Below are 23542 nucleotides of genomic sequence, written 5' to 3' on the forward strand. Positions count from 1 at the left end.
AACTCCGGCGGGTCCAAAGAGAATCCAGGTTGGGAGGGCTGGCCGCCAGATGGCGCTCTTCGGCCAGGCTGGAACTACAGCCCTTTGGGAACTGGCGTTGGCGAGGCTCCTGGACCCCTCAGTTACCCTGTGTGAAGGGTAGGTCTGGGCAAAGGTTGTAGTTCTGAAATCATTTCATTTAGCGCCAGTCTCTCCCCTTTCTTTTTCTCTGACTGCTGTGTCCTCAAGAGCTCCGAGTCCTGCACTGATCTTTCTTGCCTTTAGGCAGGTAGGTTGGTAGGTCAAGGGTCTAAAGTTTGGGAGAAGAAGGGGTGGAGTGCTCCATTAACCAGGATCACCCAGGGGTGGAGCTGAAATCAGACCCAGAAGACCCAACTCCAAGGCCAAAGACTGAAACTTTGACATACTAAATGTCTTGCATAAAATCTGGCCCCACTGGAGAGAAGGGCCCTCCCCCTGGGTGTCAGGGGAATTTGGACTGTCTAGGGAGGGACTTTAAACCAGACTCTTCCAAACTCTAGCTCTCCCTGGTTCTTTACTCTGGCTGCTAGCCATATTAGTGCTGTGTGGAGGCTGACAACGTGAAACACTTGTTCCCAATATGTACTTCACTAGGGGTGAAGGAGGAGGGGGTTCCTGGTGGCTCAGAAAAAGGTACTGGGAGCAGGGCTTCTCAGTCAGGTTTTTTGGACTTGATCATTTTTTTTAAGTTTATTTTTTGAGAGAGAGAGAGACAGAGTGTGAGCAGGGGAGGGGCAGACAGAGAGGGAGACACTGAATCTGAAGCAGGCTCCAGGCTCCGAGCTGTCAGCACAGAGTCTGATGTGGGGCTTGCACTCACAAACCATGAGATCATGACCTGAGCTTGAAGTCTGACGCTTAACCGACTGAGCCACCCAGGTGCCCCTGGACTTGATCATTATTAAAGAGGGAAAAACAATAGTGGAGACAGAGGGGGACAGATAATTTAGAAGCTGGCAGACTGGCAAAACCAAAGAAAGACAAAGACAGCATAAAAGAAAATTTGTTTTTCATTGATATTTCTGGGGAAGAGACTTAGTCACATCTTTGAAGTTTATTCTCTAGATTATCTCTGGACATCCCACTCTGCAACTGCCCCTTTTCCTCTTGCCCCAAAGGCAGTTTGGCATGTGATCAGTTATTCTCTCAGTGAGCATTCTGTGGCCCAGACTTATAAGTGTGGTCCCTCACCTTCCAGCCTCTCCCTTCTCATCCCATTATGTCCAACTTTCACAGAATTGGATAGGAGATCTGGCCTCCTCTTTTTTTCTTTTTCCACTACTTGGTATTGTCTACCTACTGCTTTTTAGGTGTGTAGAAAACTTTCTCTTCTTTCTTCCAAAACAAGAATCTGATGTCCGTCATTTTTACCTTTGTCTGATTTTAAATCAGTGTATTACCTCTCCTAAGATTATTTACAAATTACAACTTAGCTTCTAACTGTGAGACAAAGCTGCAAACCTGGGCTTTGTCTGAAGTTAAAAAGAAATTATTGAATATGTGGGGATGAAGACGGAAGCGCAAGAGCTCATTTTCAGAGTCCCCAGAGACATACTTCATAGGCAGCCATCTACCCCAGAAATTGAAGGAATGTAATTTTACAAGTAACCTTTATGTCCCCCACAACCAGAGTTCGTGTCTCCCTTCTCCCTTGCCTTCCCTTCCCTTTCCTGTCCCTTTCCCTCCCTCTCTTTCTCTTTCCTTCTTCCCTCTCTCACACCTTCCCTCTCTCCCTCCTTTCCCTTCCTTCCTTCCTTCCTTCCTCCCTCCCTCCCTCCCTCCCTCCCTTCCTTCCTTCCCTCCTTCCCTTTCCTTCCATCTCTGTCCAATGAACTCTGATGAACAGAAATTCTTCAGTCACTGGATTGTCTTGTATATGACAAGATGTAGGAGGGGTGTGGACCCTGCCCGGAGTGAGGCTTAACACAAGGAGGATAGGATTTGGGGAAGGAAGAGAAACAATGTGGTTCTCACATTCCCTGCTCTATCTGATGGAGTCAAAGTCAGGAAGTCCTTGCGAGAGTAGAGCTGGGCCAGAAAAGGAGCCCCCATTAGATTGTGAGGTCATGCATTTGGGGCAATCCCAGGACAGTTGGATATTAAGACAGAATGAGGATGGGGCAATGATGTCCGAGTCAGGGGAGGCTGGATTTCCTGCCTGAGCCAAAGCGAATGGGTGTGATTGAGTGTAGGCGTGTATGTATAGGCACATATGTATTGGGGAAGCGAGAAAAACCCTGAAAATTAGTGCTAAGGTGCCCTAGGTAGAGTAAGCTGTACTGTGAACACCAGGTCAGGGTAAGATTAAAAAGTGACTCAGGAGTCAACTTTTCAGTTTGTTTTCATATCCGTATCCACTCAGCAAATATTTATTAAATGTCTACTATGTGTCAGGTAATATTCCTGGCTCTGGAGATACAGTAGTGAGAGAAAAATAAAGCAAGGTAGACGGGGGATAGAGGAATAGGCAAGTAGCTGGGAAGTGGTGGTTGCTTTTTAGGGTGACTAGGGAAGTTCCCCCTGATGAGATGACATTTAAGCAGAGACCTAACAAGCTCAGGAATAGATGAGGTGAGTGCAGTCTGGGCAGAGGAAATAGTAAGAGCAAAGGCCCCGAGGCAGAAGAATGCTTAGTGTGTTCAAGGGACCACAAAGAAGGCAATGTGCCTAGACTGAGGAAGAGCACTATTGGATATGAGAAGATAGGAAGATAGGAAGAGCAGTAGTAAGAGACAAGGTCACAGAGAAAGAAGGAAGCCAGATAATGTGGGATTTTGTAAGACCTACAAAAGGATCACTTTGACTACTGTATGGAGAATAGACTATTGGAGGACAAATCGTCCCTGTTGGGGGACAAATAGTCCCTTTCTGGAGAAACAGACCTATTAGCATGCTGTTGCCATAATCCAGGTGAGATCTGCCGGTACCTTAGAGTAGATCAGAAACAGTGGAGGAGGAGGAGTGGTCAGATTATATATATATATATATATGTATATATGTATATATGTATGTATACATATATATACATATATATATATTTTTTTTAATATTTATTTATTTTTGTGAAGAGTCAAGAATAACTCCAAAGTTTCTTGACCTGGGTGCCTGAATGAGAAAGAAATAACCATTCTGCTTTCCCCATTGTACTGAGAACATACAAGTACTGGTCTGAGAATATATTGAAATTGTGTCTGGCTGTAAGATTCTGACCATGTGGCTGGCTACACAGGATAACTGATCCAGATAGTCTTACCTTTAGCAGCTGACTACCTAAAGTAGAAGGAGATGTAGACAACAGAAATAAGTGAATTCCAGGGGTGCCTGGGTGGCTCAGTCAGCTTAGGTCATGATCTCACAGTTCATGAGTTGGAGCCCCTCGTCGGGCTCTGTGCTGACAACTCAGAGCTTGGAGCCTGCTTTGGATTCTGTGTCTCCCTCTCTCTCTGCCCCTTGCCTGCTTACGCTTGGTCTCTCTCTCTCTCTCTCTCAAAAAAAAAAAAAAAAATTAAAAAAATAAAAATAAATAAGTGAGTTCTATATGCAGTTTGACCACATGATATTAGTTGTTAGACCATCTTGAGTAGATATGGTAATGTGAATAATCAGCATTAGAATTTGAGGTTTTAAGTCTTAAGAACTTCCTATCGTCTAATCTTTTCAAGAAGACATTCTGAAGGAGGCAGAATGCCTTGTGATTAACATAGACATAAGGATTGGAGTTTGTGCTACTTGTGCGGTAGCTCCTGTCAATATTTGCTGATCTCTTACTATGTGCCAGGCATGGTGCTAGGTGCTGGGAATAAAAAGACAAGGAAGACATGGTCTCTGCCCAAGAAGTTTCACAGCTTAGCAAGGGTAGGCAGCATGGATTTGATTATAATCCTGTGATGAAGGCTGCAAGGGAAAAATGTATATTAAAAGTGCAAAAGTGGTTCAGAAGAAGGAGTCAGTGACCTGGGGACTGGGGTAGGGAATCCAGGAGGGTCCTCCAGGCAGGATATGCGATCAGTGCAAAAGTACGCTTGCTCCATTTGGGAAGAACTGTAAGGAGGAAAACATTGAATGAAGCAAAACTTTTGAGGGAACAGTGCTGAGACATAAGAGTACATAGGTTCAAAGGGACTAGAACTTGAAGGGCCCTGTTTGCTTCCGGACCTCATCCTATAGGTGTGGGGAAGCTATCAAGAGGTTTTATGTAGGGAAATGACAACAGTCCATTTGTATTTTAGGTAGAAAGTCAGTTTATGCATTTCAGGAAACATTTTTGAGCTTCTCCAATATGCCAGGTAGGGAGGTCAGTGCTGGAGATACAAACATTCTTAGATCACGGTTGAAAACCCTAGTGAATTAAGCTTAAAGTCAACAAGTGATGTTCACTTCTCGAGTGAGACAGGACTGAGTTTGGAGAGAAGGGGAGGCACTTAAGGAATCTTTAGAAAGTGAAATGTGGGAGTCCTGGGGAGGGAAAGAAAAGGTGGTCTTGGATGACTCTGCGGCAGGAATGAACCGGTGAAGGACAGTACCTTTAACTGAACTAGAAAACAAGGGAATTTCACCTGGATCACGTCAGGTTTGAAGAGCTCCAGAGGATCCAAGAATTGATGAACAGAAGGGAAGGAGTCCCAGTGTTAGAGAGAGGGGTTTGAGAGTCATCCATATTTGAGGTCTGTGCTGGCAGTGGGGCTTAAAACCAGGGAAATACATGTGGAATCGCTAAGGGAGGCTGAGTCACAGGCAAGTGTTCGGGCAACACTGTCATTCATTGCCTTCTCCTGGTTACTGAGTCCTCCCTCTGCACAAAATGAGTCTCTAGCTGTCATGCCTGGTAACATTTTCCTGTAGCTTTTTCATTTTTACTTTCTGTCCTCTGCCTCAGCCACATGGTGTGTTGAATTTGTGAAACTGTGGAAACCCTGAGCGGACGTGCACCTACGGTAAAGTATACAACAACAATGGCCCATGTGACTTTCAACACAGCAGCCAGAGTTGCTCTGGACATTCTGTTGATTTCAGTTCAGGTCATGATCCCGGGGCCCAGGAAGCCTGCTTAAGATTCTCTCTCTCCCCCTCTGCTCCTCTGCCCTGCTTGCATTCGCTCTCAAATTAAAATAAAATAAAATAATAATAATAATTAATTTTTAAAAAATGTAGTTCCTCAGTTGCACAAGCCACATTTCAAGTGTTCAATAACCACACGTGGCTAGTGGCCACTGCATTGGAAAGTGCAGATATAGAACATTTCCATCATCACAGAAAATCTTATTGGACAGAGCCAGAAAGCACCTATAAATGTTCCTTCTGGACTTTTCAGAGGGTCTGTGAAGGCTTTTTGAAAAGAGTGCACATGGAGAGAAATTAAAGGAGGACAGTAGAGGGTCGGGCAGTGGCAAACTATGCTTGGTCTAAAAGTGAAGGAGGTCAGGAAGAGGGCATGGAGAATTAAAGAAGCCAATCAAAAAATCTGGAGGAGACGTAGGATGGTAAAACCAATTCTTTTTGCTGGAGAGAAGATTCATGGGGAAGTAAGAAAGCCCACAACTTTTGGTTGTGACGATGATAGCATAAAAAGACAGTGACCACCAGGACATCAGTAGTTAGAAAATCCCAAGTCAGAGAGAGAGGCAAGTCAGTGTCCTGGGAGTGGGTTGTGTGTTTCCTGGGCCTGCTCAAAGAAGAAGGTAGAGAAGGCTCAGAGAATGGGTCCGAAATGATGTGTCAGGGCTTGGAATTCAGTGATTTATTGAGCTCTTCCTCTGTGGTGCCTCCAGTCGTGCTAGGTCTAGTGCACAGGGACTGGGGAGACCATCAGTAAGGGTGGAGGAACCAACAGAGGCTGTTTGGAGTTGGGAACAATGTATAAGGATTTGGAAAACTGGGAGAGATCTGGGAGGCATTTTGGAAAAGTGTACTGATAGAGGGGACCATGTGCTGTCTGGTTTGCCTGGTAGATAGAGTGCTGGACACATGTCCCTTTTCAGGTTGCCCTTGAAATCTCCCCATGTGTTCCTTGAGGGCAGGGACCATTTTTCAGCTTTTGTGTCTCCATCACAGAGCATTATGGCTGACACCAAGGAGGAGCTCAATAAAAATTTGTTGAAATGCAAGGGTTCAGGCTTCATAAAGGCGGCAAAAAGAAAACTTGGAATTTAAAAAGTTTACCTCTACTTAAAAGTGCGTAGAACATGATGATGGATACAACTGGACGGGTAGTGTTCATGATGGATGTGCCTTACTGTTGTGAGGAGGCTTTTTTTTTCTTTTCTTTTTAAAAAATTTTTAAAAATATTTTATTTATTTTTGATAGAGAGAGACAGAGCACAAGTGGGGGAGGGGCAGAGAGAGAAGGAGACCCAGAATCCGAAGCAGGCTCCAGGCTCCGAGCTGTCAGCACAGAGTCTGATGCGGGGCTCAAACTCACAAATTGCGAGATCATGACCTGAGTCGAAGTCGGACGCTCAACGGACTGAGCCACCCAGGTGCCCCTCTTTTCTTTTTTTAAAATGTTTATTTATTTTTGATGGAGAGAGAGAGAGTGAGAATGAGAGAGCATGGTGCACACACATGAGCAGGGGAGAGGCAGGATCTGAAGCAGGCTCTGCGCTGTCAGCACAGAGTCGGACACAGGGCTCGAACCCACGGAATTGTGACATCACGACCTGAGCTGAAATCAAGAGTCAGATGCTTAACCGATTGAGCCACCGGGCACGCTGTGAAGAGGATCTCTTAAGGAACATTCCTGTAGGCAATGAACTCAAACGTGAGCAAACTTAGGCTGGTTTAGGCATCTCTCTAGGGGTCCCTCTCCTCTCAACTCTCCACTGAATTTTGAAAAGATGAAAAAAAAAAAAAAGGAAAAATGAGGAATAGAAAATGAGTTATTGGGGGCGCCTGGGTGGCGCAGTCGGTTAAGCGTCCGACTTCAGCCAGGTCACGATCTCACGGTCCGTGAGTTCGAGCCCCGCATCAGGCTCTGGGCTGACGGCTCAGAGCCTGGAGCCTGTTTCCGATTCTGTGTCTCCCTCTCTCTCTGCCCCTCCCCCGTTCATGCTCTGTCTCTCTCTGTCCCAAAAATAAATAAAAAACGTTGAAAAAAAAAATTAAAAAAAAAATGAGTTATTGGAAGTGGAATGAGAATAAAAAAAGGAGTGAGGAGTCAAACTCCTTAGCAGTGGGGAGGTCCAACTTTCAGGTTTCTGTTGTCCAATGCCTTCACTGATAACTAGGCCTTCCTTAGCACTTAACTTATCAGATAAACAGGCAAGCTGAAAAACCTCAGGAAACTGGAGAGAGGGAAGAATTCACTTAGGAATAAGATAGCAATTGGGACGCCTGGCTGGCTCAGTCGGTGGAGCATGTGACTCTTGATCTTTGGTTTGTAAGTTCGAGTCCCAGGTTGGGTGCAGAGATTACTTAACAAAATAATAATAAAAAATAAAAAGTCTGCCTGGGTCCTTCCCTCACAGAGCTGACACTCTAGTGGGGAAACTGAAGAACCACTTGCCACATTTCAAAAGACTGAGAAGGTAATAATTAGAATTGAACACCTTCCAGACGGTAAGGAAGTAAATCTCTAGGATGTCAAGCCAGAAGTCCTGGTTTCCAGGGGCTCATGCCTCCCTTATTCTCACCTGGCTTCCCTTTTCCAACCTCCAGAAAATTCGTAAGAAGCACCAGGTTTCCCCATTCAACTAGTGGGAGAAAATCTCAGTTGGACTGGGGAGTAATAGAACCCTATGAATAGGCAAGCCTCTACAAGGTCTCAGAAATAGTTCTCTGGAAAGGAGCAAACACAAGCTGGCATCATTTAACACCGCTGGCCCCAGAGGCCCAGAGACTAACCCTAAGGGGTATGGGGTTAGGCTTTCAGCTCACGGCTTACTCCAAATTCATCCTAAGTTTCACTTCTAGCTTCTTTCTCCTGAAGCCAAGACTTCAGGAGACTGGTCTGCTGTCCAACCAGACAGGAAAGCATAAGAGATGCTTCTCCCGTGCAGGAAGGGAATTAGATCCAGGCCTTCTGCTTCCTGGATCTTTTTCTTGTGGTCCCTGGGGACCCTAGTGTCCAAACTCTTAGATTCTCAAGGCACTCCCTTGGGCCTTGGGGCAGGATTCCCATTCTCTGCCTCTCCATCTCCCTGGAATTTTCCACTGCAGCTGCCTCCGCTCCCAGACACCCCTCCCTGGGCAAAATTCCCGGCTCCCTCCGCCTCCCCTTCCTAATCACACCTCATTCCCACCCCCAGCCCAGAGGCCCAGCCCACAGTCCGGCCCACTCCCCACACTAACCCCGGTGGTCCCAGTTAGAGAAATGGGAGGCCAGGCCCTCCTACAAGGGTGAGAGGGAGGGTCCCAGGCTCTCTCCAGGGCGGGGAGAAAGGACAGTGGAGGGGCTGGTCCCCTGTGGGGCTGGAGTGGGGGGAGTGGCCCTCCTCAAATCCCCATATAAGGCAGGGCAAGCAGTTAGACTCCTGGATTGGCTGATTCAAATGAGCATTCCACCTGGCAACAGGGTTTCTATTGGCTCTGAGGAAAAATAGGAGGAAGGTGGATGGAGGTTGTTGGTGGCGGTGATTGGAGGGGGGAGGGGAGTGGAGGTGACCGGAGTGGGGGGCGGTTACCAGGGCAACAGGGTAAGAGCCCAGCAGGGTGTCCGAGACGGCAGGCGGGGCTGGGAGGTGGAGAAGGGGATGAGGAAAGGAGGGTGGGAAGGAGAGGAAAGAGACTGACAGGAGGGAGCGAGACTGGGAGACTGGGTGGGGGGTAAAGGAGAGGGGAGAGGGAGAGAAATGAAGCAAGAAGAGTACAGAGATGGAGCGGGTCAGAGATCGCTAAAGACATCAGTGAGTGAGTCAGAGAAACAGATCGAGATAGAGATGGAAAGATCTCCGAGAACGATGATCAGAGTCTGTCCGGCAAGGAAAAACCTGGGTGGGGCTCCAAGATTTTTGAGGAGATGGAGACCGAGAAACTGATAGAAGAGTCAGAAAGAGAAATTGGGAAGTGTGTACACCACGGGCCCAAAAGATGGTATTTTTAAGCACTCAGATACCAAATGATGATGATTGATCAGTGTGTCCTTCTTAAGAAAATGAAAATAATAAGACAAATAATGATAATGATAGACAAATATGGGAGTGTACACACACCAAAGGTATCTTTTCCCAAACCCTAGCCTTCCACTCCATCCACCTTCCTGACGGTTAACACACCCAGCTCCTGAAATTCCAAGCTTCTCAAAATCATCCAAAGATACCAAGACTGAGGGCCTGGAACTGAGGATGAGTGGTACAGGGCGGGGCTGGAACTCCAGACCTGAACCCCTTGCAAAGGGGGCAAATACAATCCAGAAAGGCTAGGGAAGATGGCAACCGAGGAAAGAGAAAAGGAAAGAGAGGGAAAATGTGGACAATCAGGACCTGGAGAGGAGTTGGAGGGAATCAGCAAAGGATATAGGGCCTAGTGACAGACTCACATGGGACAGGAACAGTGTGGTCTGGGCGGGGGGGGGGGGGGGGGGGGGGAGAGATCAGAGATGGAAGGGTAGAAGAGGGAGATGAGAGGTGGAGAAGAGGCAACCGAAGAATGAGAGATGTGAGGTATAAATTGTTGTGAGGGAGGGGTCTGGGTACAGATGAATGAACAGGGATGAAGAGAAAAAGAAGGACCAGGCGAAGACAAGTGAGATGAGATGGGCGAATACGAGCGGTCCGAGATGGAAGAGAAGGAAGGAGCCTGGAGGGCCTCTGACACCTCTAGATCTCGAGAAAGATCCAGGACGGGAGGAACCCAGTAGGGGTCACAAATGTCAGCCTAGGGCAGGACAGACGGTGTGCTGCCCTTTTGGCCCTTCCATCTTAAGGCCAGAGAATGGAGATGCAGGACGGGAACGGAAAGCCAGCGCGATGTGGAAGTAGCTCCGCCACCCTCTTCCTCTTCTTTAAGCTTTTGGTTTCTCAAATACCTGCCCGGCCTTTCCATCTGCTTCTCCCACCCCATCCCTTGGCAAAATCTCAGGATTTCTTGCGGGGGGGCCGGGAGGGGGGTTGGGGGAGGGTCAGTAGGATTCTGGCCATCCCTCCAGTCCGCCCCCAAAAGACAGACTCCACTTTCGCAGGCAGTAGGTCGGGATTCGGAGAGGTCCCTCCCCGCAGGAACCCCACCCCTTTCCACCTCCTCGCTCCACTCCTTTTCTCCTCGACCGTCAGTCTCTCCATTTCCCCTCCTGGTCCTGTCCTCCCTCCCGCCTCTCGCGCGCTCCCTCCCCTCGCTTTCATCCTCCTATCCCCACCTCGCCAACCTCCGCTTTCATCCCCCTCCCCTCTCCTCTCCTCCCCGCTCCCGCCAGCCCCACCCCTGGGAAGCCCCTCCCGTCGGGCAGCGCCGCCTTTATAAGCGGGTTCCCTGCCCGGGGGCGGCAGCGGCTGGTCGGCGGCAGCTCTGCTGGTGCGGGGGCGGCGAGCCGAGGACCGAGCGACCGCGGCCGGAGCGCGCCGGCCACCGCCCGCACCGCCCTTCCGCCCGCCCTCCGGACGGCCGCAGCCCTGCGGGTCTCCGCTCCAGACCCACCCCCGCCCCACCCCGCGCGCCTCTGCCGCCTCTTCCAGAGACCCAGCTTGCTGAGCGGCCGCCGCTGCCGCTGTCGCCGCCGCCGCCGCCACCGCGCCAGGTTCCGGCCGCGGCCACCCTCCGCCGTCCAGGGCCCCTCCGTCCCGGCCCCGGGACCCCGGCTCCCCGCCAGCCCCGGCCCCGGCCCCGGCACCATGTCGGAGAAGAGCGTGGAGGCAGCGGCCGAGTTGAGCGCCAAGGTACGGGCGGGGACGGCGGCGGCCCGGACCGCGCGCGATCCCCGGGCTCCGCGCGGTCTTGCGCCCCACGCTAACCCCGACGGCCCCACGCTGCCCTGGCGCCGGGTCCCGGCGGACCCCACTCCGCCCTCCCCCCCGCTCCCCTGCCCGGCGCTGCCTACCCCGCTTCGCGCGGCTCCCGCCAGCGCCCTCTAGCTTCCAGAGCGCCGCGCGCCGCGGCTCCGGCCTCGCAGCTCGGCCCGCGCCCGGCCCCCGCCGCCGTCCCCACCCCTCTCCGGCTCCGGCTCCGGCTCGCGCGCCTCTACCCCGTCCGCTTCCCGTCGGAGCGCGCCCCGGCTCACTTTACCGTGCCCCTCCCCCGCTCCGTCTCTCCGCGCCCCGTTTCCCCGGCTCTCCTTCCAGTCTGACCTCACCTTTCCTCTCCTAAGCGGTTTGAGATCCTCCAGAGTAAACAGGACTCTCCCGGGAGGCTGCCGCTCTCGGGCCCCTCCCCTCGAGGCCCGACCGCCTCTTGCTTCTGTGCTCGGACAGCTATTGCCTGTGTCTGTTTTCTCCTTCTCTCCTTTCCTTCCCTTCCATCTATATCCATTTCTTACCCCACTGGCCTTCAGCTTTCTTTTCTCTCCAGAGCCCCCTCCAGCCTCTCCCCTCACCCCCCGCCCCCTGCACGTTTAAAGAGTCTTGGATTCCTAAAAATCAGAAGCGGGGCGGGAATAGCCTTCGAGAAAGCTGAAGCTCAGCGTTACATGGCATTGCATCGAGCCGTCCTTGCTCTCATCAGCTCCCTTCCCTGGCCCCATCCCTTTGCCCTTGCCTCTCTTCCAGCCTTCCTCTAATTTCCCTAGGGAACCTGCTGAGTGTCGCTCTGGGAAATTAATTCGGCCAGCGCTTGGGGGCTGGGAGCCCGACTTCGGGGGAGGGGGTAGGGTTGGTTGTTGAGGAGGTCACAGAGGTCTCCTAGAGGCCCCAGAAGTGAAAGAGGGCAACCAGTGGGATTAAAGGCAGTGGCAGAGAGGGGCTATGTGTGAGAGCTGATAAGGTGTGCTGTGTGGCCCTCCGGTGGGCTGTGCGGTGGCATGTGACTTCACTGAGTAGGTGTCTTTGTATGTCTGTAATCCAGCGAGTGTGTGGGACTGCCCGTGTCAGTTACATGTGTGCATGTGGAGACGTAGATGTTCTGGAGCCATGTTGCCGCTTTGTGAGTGCCGAATGGTTTTGCTGTGCTCTCGTGCTGTCTCAAGAGTGTGTGCCAGGATGCCCAAACACCGGGCCATGTGTCTCCGGATCTCGTGGGCGCTCCTCTGTAGCTGTGTGTGTGAATCGGTGTCAGCCTGTGTCAGTGTGTGTGCCTGTGTTGAGTTAATGAGGCCAGGGAGCTGCTTAGCACAAGACCTAGGTCACACACCCTCCTGGAAAAGGGATCAGGGAAGGACAGTGACCAGAAGGACAGGACAGGGGAGGAGAGGGCCCGGCCCCTTGGACTTTGGTCTCTGGTAGTCTCCCTCCCTCCCTGACGTTCTCCCTCCCTCTCTATCAGGCCAGATGGGAAACTCAGGCCAGGGCAGCACAGACGTGGTGCTGGGGCCCCCAGAGAGAAGCTGACTAGCCCCTGGCTCTCTAGGCCCAGGATGTAGAGGAGAGCCCACCAGGTAGTAGAAATGCCATCCCCACCATGTGGCAACGAAATGAGGGCAGGGAAGTGGCATGAAGAAACCTAGCTGGAGTGAGAGGGTCCAGTGTTCTGTGTTCCTCTTAAAGGGAAAAGGGAATTGAGTGTCCCTCCAGGTCAACCATTCTGCACCAACCTCTACTCCTATTCCTGATCCTGTTCCAGAAAGGACACACCCTCCCGGGAGAGCCACTCACACAGAAAACTTCCATCCACATGGAATCAGATACACAGAGTTGCACACCAGCACCACATCAGATGGCACAGGGACATCCACAGTTGAACAGTGCCTGCCAAGGGCGGTTGGGGTGGGGGTGGGGGGGTGTGGAAAGAGGACTGGAATCTAAATTGGAAGGGCCAGTGTGATGTCCAGAGAGAAGGGACCCATGCACAACTCCTGTCTGCCACATCAGAATAAGACATCAAAGGTGTGCCTGCTGGGTGGGCTCCTGGGGTGAAGGAGAGAGAGGGGGGCAGTGGAGGGAGGGCACTCTAGGCAGGTACCTTCCCCTACTACATTCCCATCCCACCCCAGACCTCGTTTGTCTTTCTCTCCATCTGCCCTGTCCGATACCCTCTCCCTTCCATGTTTCCTTTATCGTACTTTACCTATGTTCCCCCTGGAAATGGTGACTTCTACCCTTCCACACCACTGCCTGCACCAGGGGCTGGGCTTAGGGAGGAGGAAACTACTCGGAACCGGTTTGGAGTAGGTGTGCATCAGGCTGGGGTGCTCTCCCTATTCCTGCCGTGTTTGGCCAAGTAGGAGCCTGAGGAGTTGGGGGACACACAGACAAACAAAGGCATTGAAGGCTGAGAGGGGAAGCCGGGAGGGATGCCCAGGAGAGAGAATACTCAGGAAAAGGCCCCAGAGGTAGACAAAAGGCAGAGCAGGGCAGGCTGTGGGAGGGGGCAGGCCAGGAAGGCGGAGGGACCTCAAGAGGGGGTGGGGCATCAGGGCTGCGAGCAGATGGAGGGGATTTGCTTTGCTGAGCTGAACTCTTCAGCCCAGGAGGTTTTGGAGAACTTGATGGGGGTCATGAGCAGTTACCTTGGCTGTCCATTCCTCTATCTTCATCACTTTTCTCTCCTCCCTTGAGTCTTGGGGAAGGTGTCTGGTCTCAGCCCCTTTGTGGCCGTAGGGACCCGGGGACCTCTGTTCTGCCTCTGAGCTGTTGTGGCCAACTCCTCCGTTTTTACACTCCTCTAAAGCTCACTGCAGAGGGAGAACGGGGTGAGAGGGACCGGCTGCAGCTCATTTGTGGTGAGAGGAAGGTGACCTCTTTCTCTCTTGCAGGACCTGAAGGAGAAGAAAGAGAAGGTGGAGGAGAAGGCAAGCCGGAAAGAGCGAAAGAAAGAAGTGGTGGAGGTGCGCAGGGGTCAGGTGGAGACTCAGATCCCCCCTCCAGTTACCTTGGGGGGGCTGGGTCCTGCGTTTGCTTTGGCCCCTCCCATCCTCTGCGCCCCACCCTTTGGGCCCTCAACACCCCTGCCATTGGTGGTGGTGGAGGCACACCGCCAGCCTGGCCAGCCTGACACTGCTCTCCCTCCTGGTCCCCCGCAGGAGGAGGAGAACGGAGCTGAGGAGGAAGAAGAAGAAACTGCTGAGGACGGAGAGGAGGAGGATGAGGGGGAAGAAGAAGGTGGGGAGGGGCAGGGGAGGCTGGGCTCAAAGGAACAGAGTCAGGGTGGGCTTGAAGACCTGAAGCAGGGCTGAGGGCGACCACAGGGGGTCTGTGCCAGAGCTTCCTGCCCTTCCCCAATGACCCGTTTCTGGCTCCTCAGATGAGGAAGAAGAAGAAGATGACGACGAAGGGCCCGCGCTGAAGAGAGCTGCTGAAGAGGAGGTTTGGGCTGGGTTGTGGGGCCTGAGGGGCTGTCAGGGCTGCAGCAGGGGCTGGGAGCCCTTTGGACTTGGACCTGGATGCCTGTGGTGCCCGGGCGGGGGCTGGAGCAGGGCAGGGACAGGGGGAGGTCCCTCTCCCATTTTGCAGCTACCCCAACTCTCCCTCCACAGGATGAAGCGGATCCCAAGCGGCAGAAGACAGAAAATGGGGCGTCGGCATGAGCCCCCCTGCCAATGGGCTGGGGGTGGGAGGCCCCTCGGGGCCTGGAGGTGGGGGTGGGAACAGACGAGTGCAGCCACTCTTCACCCGGTTCCTTGCTCTGGGCCCTGCACCAGAACTGCCACCCTCTTTGTCCCCAGCCTTCTCATGTCCGCCTCTCCAGACACTGCCCCTTCCATCCTCACTCTGCCATTGTTCCACCTCCCGACCTGCTCCATCTGAGCTCCCCAGCTGGTCCCCAATTGCTCCTCTCCCTGTCTTTGCTCTCCTCTTCCCTTCCCCACCCCTCCTCGGGTAGCCTCTCCTCCCTCACCTCTGCATCCCAGCCTCATGTCCTGCCCATCCCTACCCTGCCTGATCCCTGAGTCTCCCTCAGATCCCCTTCTCTCAGACAGCGCCAGGCCGGGGTGGGGCCAGGGTTGGGGCCGAGCCCCACAGCTGCCCTCCTCCCCTCCCCTCCCCTTTTTGTATAATTTAATAAAGAAACGGTCGCGCTTCTGTTTTTAACCTGTCTCCTGCTTTCCCAGGGCAGAGGGAGGAGGGTGGCTGACGTCAGGTTCTGTCAGGACCCTTTTCTTCTGTAAAAAAGCAGCTGCACCCTCCTACCACCCACCACTCAAGAAGACAAGATCAGCACTCCAGGGATGGACAGGGAGCACAGCTTCTCTGAGAGCTAACTTCTGTCCTGGTTTTGGATTCTTGGGGATTCTCCTCCCCAGCAGAACGTACACACTTCCCTGCTAGCCCACACCAGGTCTAGACACTGCTGAGCCCAGTGGAAAGCTACCAGCTCTGTTGTGCTGAACCAGGCAAAGAAGCAGCCTCAGAAACAGGAAGTCCCGCCCCTGAAGTGGGAGAGGGCTGGGAGGCCTGGGTCTCGGCCTCCTAGGACAGGGAGTGAGAGTTGCCTGGCATCAAACGTGCCCTAAACCTGGCACTGACAAAATGAGCCCTTGGGCAGGCCGAGGAGAGAAGTCCAGGGCCTCTTGGGGTTCCCAGGTGTGGTGGGGGCTCTTGGCACCTGCACTCCACCCCTCTGGGCTGGGCTTCTCAGGCTGGGTAGGGTGGAGAGCAAGAGTTCCCCTCTGTCAGTCAGGCTTCCTTCCCTAGTTCTGTCTCCGTTTTTCTCGAGTTTGATCTCTGTTGCAGGATTTCTGCATTTCACCACATCACCCTTGCCCTGTCTCACAGTTCAAAGCCTCTGGTTTGGGAGAAGCTGATGAGGACACAGTGGTCTGAGCTGGAGGGGGGTGTGTGTGACTCAACCCCATCATTCTTCAAGAGGACACCCTTAACTCACCCAGCGTCAGGACTATACACCCAGATACACACACCTTTTGGCTCATACTCCCTAACTGACCAGGGCAAATTAATCTTTGAACCTGCCTCAGTTTCTTCATCTGTACAATGGGGAAATATCACATTTCATGAGTTACTGTATGTAAAGTGTCCTATACAGTGCCTGGCATATAATGAAAGCTCAATATAATGTAGCTTCCCCCGCCCCCCGGACTTGGGGTTCCCTTCCCCATACCTACCATCTTTTAGGTTCATTGTACTCCCAGGAACCATTGGGCAGGTGGGGAGTCTGGTGTTGTGCTAAGTGAAAGTCTGGGGAGGTTAAGGGAATGAGGGAGGAGATGGCACCAAGGGAAGAGCTTGCTAAGAAAAAAAAGTGTTAATGGTGGGACTGGAGTGGCAGCTTAGAGATGGGCCAGCAGGTAGTTCCAGGCAGAAAAGGCTTTTGGAGAGAACCAGAAGGTCCCTGGGGAAAGGATTCAGAGGGAGGGAGGGAGGGAGGGAGGGAAGGGGGGGTGAAGGGTTGGCGGGGACACCCAGGACTGAGGAAATAAACAAGGGGAGCGCCACCACAGAAGTGGAGGGTAATGCTGCTGGGAATCAACCCCCTCAGACTTTCCACTGCGAAGCGAAACTGTGAGCCCTGGGGTGTGTGGGGGGGCAACGGGGAGGGGAAGTGGGGAAGGTGGAGGGAAGGCAGAAGGACAGGGGCGAGGGCCCTAGGAGCAGCAGAACTGCCTCCCAGCTCAAGACAGCCACCTGGCCTCCACTCTGCTCTCTGCCACTGCCTTGCCCCATTCGCTGGGACACCCCCACCCCCTCCCCCAACTCCTGCTGCCCAATCTGGCCGGCTTGCCTCTGGATTCCAGTCTCTGGTACATTGGTTCTTGCCCCTACCTCCAGGCTTCTGTCCCTGTCCCTCTTCTAGATTCCCTTCTTCCACCCGGTATCTTTGCAGAACCCCTCTTTTGTCCATCTGTCCCTCCCTTCTTTCTGACCTCTTCCCTTTGGGGGGCTCAGCGTGGCCCAGGCCTAAGGGGAGATGTGGGAGGCTCAGTTCCTGGTTCTGCTGCTTCTGCAGCTGCAGCAGGTGGCTCCAGGTAAGATGGGGCTGACCCTCTGGGAGGGTTGCCCTCCAGACCCACGGGGATGGGGGGTGGTCAGCAGGGGTTTCTGGACCTCACGGATGCCAAGGTCCTTAGCTTCGGTGGATTCTTCTAAGGCCTTGCTCCGGGTAGTCTTTCTGCCCCAAAGCCTCTCCATGGTCTTCCCGTTGGGTGGGGAAGGGGCAGCCCAATGTCTACTTCAGCCCTGTTTCTCCTTCAGGTAGCTGAGGCTTCTCTATTCCTCAGTCTTCTGGCTCATGGCCCCTCACCTTGACCTCTCTTTTCCTCCCCAGTGGAGGCTCCAGGGTCTGAGACAGAGGTCTCTGTGGTGTGGGCCCAGGAGGGGGCTCCTGCCCAGCTCCCCTGCAGCCCCACAATCCCCCTCCAGGATGTCAGCCTTCTGAGAACAGCAGGGGTCACTTGGCACCATCTACCAGACAGGTATGCACCCCGAACTTGGGCAACAGAACCCCCAAATCCAACAGCAATGGCACCCAGACTCATAACCCAAGGCCCAAGCCAGCCTCCAGTCTCCTGCCCTGAGCTGTCGATCCCCCAGAACCCAGTGGCTCGTTCTCCCCCGCTGCCTTTCCTTGGGAAGACTGCTCCCCTCACACCTGCATCCCTTCTATGCCCGCCTCTCCAAGCGTGGATGGCGCTGGCCCCACCCGAGGGGGGACGAGGATGGGGACGGTCAGCGGTCAAGAGATCTTTTGGGTGGGTTTCCTCATCCTCGAAGTGGGGCTGGGCTGCATCTCGCCCCGGGCTTCTTCCCCCTCGAATTTCTCAGTCCCGTCCCTCTCTCCCGTCCAGTGGTCCGCCGGCTCCCGCGCCCAGCCTGCGCCCCGCGGCGCCCTCCGCCCAGGGCCCGGGGCCGCGCCGCTACGTGGTGCTGATGCAGGCTCCCGGCGGCCTGCGCAGCGGGAGGCCGCCCCTGCAGCCCCGCGTGCAGCTGGAAGAGCGCGGCCTCCAGCGCGGGGACTTCTCGCTGTGGCTGCGCCCGGCCCGACGCGCCGACGCCGGCGAGTACCGCGCTGCGGTGCACCTCCGGGACCGCTCCCTCGCCTGCCGCCTCCGTCTGCGCGTGGGCCAGGCCTCCAGTAGGTGGGGGCGGGCCGTGGGGAGCGGGGCTGGAGCAGGGCGCCGCGTTCCCCGCCGCCCCGGAGGCAGGAAGGGCTGGGGCAGGGGCTGTGCTTCTAAGAATGCGCCCTGGGCAGGGCGGGAGAGGGGCCCCCCCCGGCCCCCCCCGCGTCCCCCCCCGGCCCCCCCCGCGTCCCCCCCCGGCCCCCCCCGCGTCCCCCCCCCCCCGCCTCCAGGAGGGTAGCGGAAGGGGGTGGGGGGGCAGAGTGGAAGGTGCCCCCAGAGAAGCATGTGTGTGGGGGAGGGGAGGACCCTAGGGCGAGATTGTATCCACCCCTGGAACTCCCCTCCCCCACCCACCCTGGGAGTGCCAGGGTGGAGGAGGGGAGGCACCCCTGGGTTGCGGGGGGCGGGGGGAGGGGGGGAGAGTGTTGGGCTAGAGTGACTCATTTCAGACTTCTGTAGCTCAGGGGGTGGGCTTGGTGGATATCCTCAGGCAAGGCCTGGTGAAAGGGGAGGGTAGACCCAGCCGAGTAAACTCGGAGGCAGGGGTGGGGGGAAGTAGGCAGGAGATTCCTGAGCATCCATTCTAAGCGCTTCCATGTGCCAGGCACTGGACTGGGGCGGGGCGGGGGAGGGGGTGTTGCGTGGTGGAGGAGAGCTGGAGTGGAAAAGACAAAGAAGTCTACAGCTTGGGGCCTGTTTCCAGCCTAGTTGGCCTGCTGCGTTTGGAAGGTGTTTCTGGTGGAGCTAATCACACCTTCTTTATCCTTGAGCAGTGACTGCCAGCCCCCCAGGGTCTCTCCGGATCTCCGACTGGGTCATCTTGAACTGTTCCTTCAGCCGCCCTGACCTGCCAGCCTCTGTGCACTGGTTCCGAGGCAGAGTCCCTGTCCAGGAGTCCCCCCATCACCACTTAGCTGGAAGCCTCCTCTTCCTGCCCCAAGTGAGCCCCTTGGACTCTGGGCCGTGGGGCTGCCTCCTCACCTACAGAGATGGCTTCAATGTCTCCATTACATACAACCTCACTGTTCTGGGTAACTCCTCCAGTCTGACTTCATACTTGACCACAACCCCTTCCTGCCCCCCTGACACCTCCCCCTGAGTTATGGGTCCCCAAACCAGGTCTCCGGCAGCTGGTGCCCACTGTGATTGCCTGGGCCTCACTGTCCAACTCCCTCATAGTATCTCGCATTGCAGCCTTTTCACCGCCTTCCCCTCTTCTGGCTTTTCCTTGTGGCCTCACTGGCCAGCCTTTGGTATCTCCCCTGGCCCAGCCCACATGGGGGTTTCAGAGCTCAGCTCATCCACATTATCTGCTCCCTTGCACCCTTCAGAGCCTGACCACCTCCTTTGTCTTCTGCCTCCCTTACCTACAGCTCCAGGGCTCCAGCCCCTCTGTGCCTCCTGCTCTCAGCTTCAACTTTGGCTTCTCTTTTTTCCCAGGTCTGGAGCCCTCAGTGCCTCTGACTGTGTATGCTGGAGCAGGTTCCAGGGTGGAGCTGCCCTGCCACCTGCCTCCCGGTTTGGGGACCCAGTCTTCTCTCACTGCCAAGTGGGCCCCTCCTGGTGGAGGCCCCGACCTCCTGGTGGCTGGAGACAATGGCAACTTTACCCTTCCACTGGAGGCTGTGAGCCAGGCCCAGGCTGGGACCTACACCTGCCACGTCCATCTGCAGGGGCAGCAGCTCAGTGTCACTGTCACCTTGGCAGTCATCACAGGTCAGCCCCAGGTGGGAAAGGAGTAGGTCCCATCCCAGGGGAGCTGGGACAGGGAGGGAAGGCTGGCTGGGCAGAGACTGGGCAAATCCGCTTCACGATGCCAGGCCACTGGGCAGAAGTCGCAGAGGCTGCCCTGTGGCCTCCTCTTTTCTCGCCCCCACATAAGGAACCACCGAAACAGAAAGTCTCCCCTGAGTCACTAGATGAACATTCCACCCTGCTCTGAATGGGGGGCGGGGGGGAAGGGTCTGAGAAGTTACAAGGACAGGTGGCAAAAGTTTGAATGGTTCAGAAGAGGTGGAATATAGCTCTGGAATCCTTGTCTACTTTGCGACCAGGGCTTGGGTTAAAGTTGCAGGAAGTGGCCTGGATTTGGGAGGAGTTAATCAATCAGTCCCTTGGTCAGCAAATATTTACTGAACAAGGGCTTTTTTTTTAAGACAGTATAAAACAAACACAGGAAGAAAAAAAAGACCCTCAAAACTCAGAAGTATGTGTTGATTGATTGGTAACTATGAGCCACAGCAGCTTGGCTGTGTCCTGCCGTACTCACCTGTGGCCGCTAAATAGTGGTACCGAATAGTAGGTGCTTAATAAGGTACATTGGTTGAAGGAATAAATGAATATGTTAACAGTCGAACATCTTCTGAGGGTCAGTGCTGAATTTCCACCTGTTCCAGGATACCTAGATATGGTACCCCCACCTCAGCCTCACTCTGAAACCCATCTTTTCCTCACACTGAGCCCTCTTGCTGACTTAGCCTTTCTGTCAGTAACTCCCCCCCACCACCCCCCGCCCCAATCCCACTTGCCCTGACACTTAGCCTCCCACTTCCTCCACATCCAGTCAGTTGACAAAGCCTCCCAATTCTTTCCATCCAAGGTTGTCTTCATCTTCTTCTTTTGTTTTAAGTTTATTTATAGTTATTTAGAGAGAGGGATGGGGAAGAGCAGAGAGAGAGAGACTCCCAAGCAGCCCCCCACAATGTCAGTGCAGAGCCCGACGCGGGGCTCGAACCCACGAACCATGAGATCATGACCTGAGCTGAAATCAAGAGTCAGACGCTTAACCGACTGAGCCACCCAGCTGCCCCTGTCTCAGGTCTTCTTGAGCGTCAGCTGTTTCGTGTTAGTGTTCCATGCTATGTCATGACAACTCACTGGGAGAGACTGTTACCCCTGTTTTACAGAGAAAGAATTTCTCAAATCACACAGCTGGGAAGTACCAGCCTCGGGGTCTAAGGTCAGGTGTGTCTGTCACCAAGTCTTCAGGTGCCTGTACACCATGCTCAAGACCCTTCACCATTGGTGTCTTCTTACCCGTGCTATCTCTCACTGTACAGCTTTGAGATGCTGTCTGTAGATCAGCCATCTGTGGGTCAGTTCACTGTTCTCCGAACGTTCGGAAAGGGGGGTAGAGTTCATTCAGGGGGCACCTCAAGGCAGGGGACACTGACGTGAACCAAGTCATGGAAACAAGAAAAGTGCAAGGTGTATGGTGGTGGTGGTGGGGGGCAACATACCTGACTGATATTGGGGTTCCTGAACATTTGGGTAGAAAGTAATGTAAAAGAATCCAAAATAGTATTTGCTATGTGATCCTTCTGGGCCAGTTTGAGTTTGAACTGTCCCCTGAAGGCAGTAGAGAGCCTGGAAAGCTTTGAGGCAGCAAGCAGAGTGATCTGCCCAGAGCTTTGTCTTGATAAGATTAATTTGGCCATGACCCTGATCTCCTCCCCTCAACCTCACCCAATCAGAGCCCAGGTGAGTGCAGGGCGATTGAGACTGGGGAGTTGACTCTGTGGTTTCAAGTGAGGGGGTCGGGCCCCCAAAGGTCTCTTCCCTCTGATTTTTTTCAGTGACTTCCAAGTCCTCTGGGTTACCTGGCAACCCGAGAAAACTGCTTTGTGAGGTGACTCCAGCATCCGGACAAGAGCGTTTTGTGTGGAACCCCCTGGATAAGCCGTCTTGGGGAAGTTCCCCAGGACCCTGGCTGGAGTTGCAGCAGGCCAGACTCGTTTCTCAGCCCTGGCAGTGCCACGTGTACCAGGGGGAGAGGCTTCTCGGGACAGCGGTATCCTTCACTGAGCCGTCTGGCCCAGGTCTGAGACCCCACAGCGCCACAGCGCCAGCTCCAGACCAACCATCTTGATCCCGCTTTCCAGACCCCTCCCCTGCCCCATCCCAGCTCTTTTCTTTCTAACCTCCAGCTCTTGTCCAGGCCTGAACTCACTTCTGCTATTAATTAGCTAACAATCCTGCATAAGTCCCTACACTCTGGGTCTCATTGTCTCATTGGCATCTGTAACATATGAGGGTGTGGCAAGATATCCTTTCAACTATGACCCTATGCCTAATGCTGTACTTCTCTTGTAGGTGCCCAACACTCTGGGAGGGCCTCAGGTCCCCTGAAGACAGGCCAGCTCCCTCTGTTTCTCATCCTTGGTATCCTGTTTCTGCTCCTTTTGATGACTGGAGCCTTTGGCTTTCACTTTTGGAGAAGACAGGTGAGCCAGGGACCTCTCCCTGCCTCTCCCCACTCCCCGGCCCCCTGCCCTGGCAACTGGCTTCCCCTCCCTTTAGTTTTCTGAGTGCTGTCTGGCACCCTCTCCTCAGGGAAGATGACCAAGGTGGACTCCTGATCTTGCCTGCAGAGCCCCTTCTTCATAAAGCCTCTCCAAGGACCCCTTGTGCCCGAACGACCCAAGAGAGGCTTGAAGGGACTGAGAAAAGGCCTGGGACCAGATGGGGAACACAGGGGACTGGGAAAGAATAGAGAGACTCAGTATTCTCCATATTCCCTTCATCTTTCTCCCCACCCACCCTCCATGTCTTCCCATAGTGGCGTCCAAGAAGATTCTCTGCCTTGGAGCATGAGATTCACCCACCTCAGACCCAGAGCAAGATAGGGGAGCTGGAGCCAGAACCGGAACTGGAACCGGAGCCCGAGCCGGAGCCCGAGCCGGAGCCCGAGCAGCTCTGACCTGGAGCTGAGGCAGCCAGATCTCCACAACTCAGTCTAAATAAACTCCCTGTCAGCAGCGATCCTGAGTCTGGCTGCTTCTTGTCCAGTGAAGATTCTAGTCTCTGCCCAGCCTCTGGGGGCTCCCTTCTCCCACCTCAGCCTTCCGACCTACTTTCCCCAGCCAATCTCTCTTATCTTCCTCTTTTCTGTTTCTGGTCTCTTCGTGATTCTTTCTGCCTTGGTCTTTCTCTTGCTCTCTCTCTCTCTCCTGGATAGCTTCTCTGAAGTTCCAGAAGCCCTCACCCCTTACCTCGGCAACTCTCTTCTGTGTCCTTCGCTATTACGCTGGCTGCCCTGGTTTCCTTCGTATTTTTGTTCCCCTGGCCCACCCCACCCCACTCTTGGCTCCATTTCACATTGTCCTTGGCCTTCTTGCTGCAGGGCACGGGCGCGCACGCACACACACATGCACACACGGGGGAGCCCTGCCGTGTCACGTCCTCCGGGGGATCAGGTCTTGCAACCTTTCTGGACAGCTGGCGGTGTGGATCCTGCTTGCCTCCACCCCACCCCCATGTTCCTTGGCTCTGGGCAACCTGTCTGGTCCCAGGCATGAGAACACACTGCCACCCAGTGGTCACTGTTTGTCATACCACAGGAGGTCACCGGGCAGGCTGGGGCGGGCTGGAGGAGATTAACGGCGCTGGGGTCCAGACAGGCACAGATCCCTGGTGTGCAGTCACCATCTTTGTGCTATTCACTTTCTGTGGTCCGCATATGAGCGTGCACCAAGCGGTGGTCATATACCG

General features: G+C 54.2%; 2 protein-coding genes across 2 annotated transcripts; both read left to right on the forward strand.

Moving 5' to 3' along the window:
- The first annotated feature begins 49 nt into the window (after positions 1-49).
- On the forward strand, positions 50-15068 carry PTMS (parathymosin). Its single transcript, XM_047066312.1, has 6 exons — positions 50-138; positions 265-268; positions 10143-10826; positions 13793-14138; positions 14281-14342; positions 14513-15068. Exons 1-6 carry the CDS (start codon positions 50-52, stop codon positions 14561-14563), a joined length of 1236 nt encoding a protein of 411 aa, XP_046922268.1. The 3' UTR covers positions 14564-15068.
- A 1520-nt stretch (positions 15069-16588) lies between these two features.
- LAG3 (lymphocyte activating 3) lies at positions 16589-22811 on the forward strand. The gene is made up of 8 exons (XM_047065953.1): positions 16589-16960; positions 17260-17407; positions 17780-18066; positions 18826-19083; positions 19493-19768; positions 21628-21870; positions 22145-22275; positions 22611-22811. The coding sequence occupies exons 1-8, from the start codon at positions 16903-16905 to the stop codon at positions 22749-22751; spliced, it is 1542 nt and encodes a 513-aa protein (XP_046921909.1). The 5' UTR covers positions 16589-16902; the 3' UTR covers positions 22752-22811.
- Positions 22812-23542: the final 731 nt, after the last annotated feature.

This window comes from Lynx rufus, unplaced genomic scaffold, assembly GCF_022079265.1.
Source record: "Lynx rufus isolate CCGP_SWC_20201006 ecotype Redwood Valley unplaced genomic scaffold, mLynRuf1.p SCAF_7, whole genome shotgun sequence".
Classification (NCBI taxonomy): Eukaryota; Metazoa; Chordata; class Mammalia; order Carnivora; family Felidae; genus Lynx; species Lynx rufus.

Bases quoted from the DNA above. Each gene is read 5' to 3' on its own strand.
- PTMS (XM_047066312.1), top strand. From the start codon at position 50: ATGGCGCTCTTCGGCCAGGCTGGAACTACAGCCCTTTGGGAACTGGCG. The intron at 10,827-13,792 runs GTACGGGCGGGG...TCTCTCTTGCAG, and splicing joins CGGCCGAGTTGAGCGCCAAG to GACCTGAAGGAGAAGAAAGA. The intron at 14,343-14,512 runs GTTTGGGCTGGG...CTCCCTCCACAG, and splicing joins AGAGAGCTGCTGAAGAGGAG to GATGAAGCGGATCCCAAGCG.
- LAG3 (XM_047065953.1), top strand. From the start codon at position 16,903: ATGTGGGAGGCTCAGTTCCTGGTTCTGCTGCTTCTGCAGCTGCAGCAG. The intron at 16,961-17,259 runs GTAAGATGGGGC...TTTCCTCCCCAG, and splicing joins GCTGCAGCAGGTGGCTCCAG to TGGAGGCTCCAGGGTCTGAG. The intron at 21,871-22,144 runs GTCTGAGACCCC...CTTCTCTTGTAG, and splicing joins CACTGAGCCGTCTGGCCCAG to GTGCCCAACACTCTGGGAGG.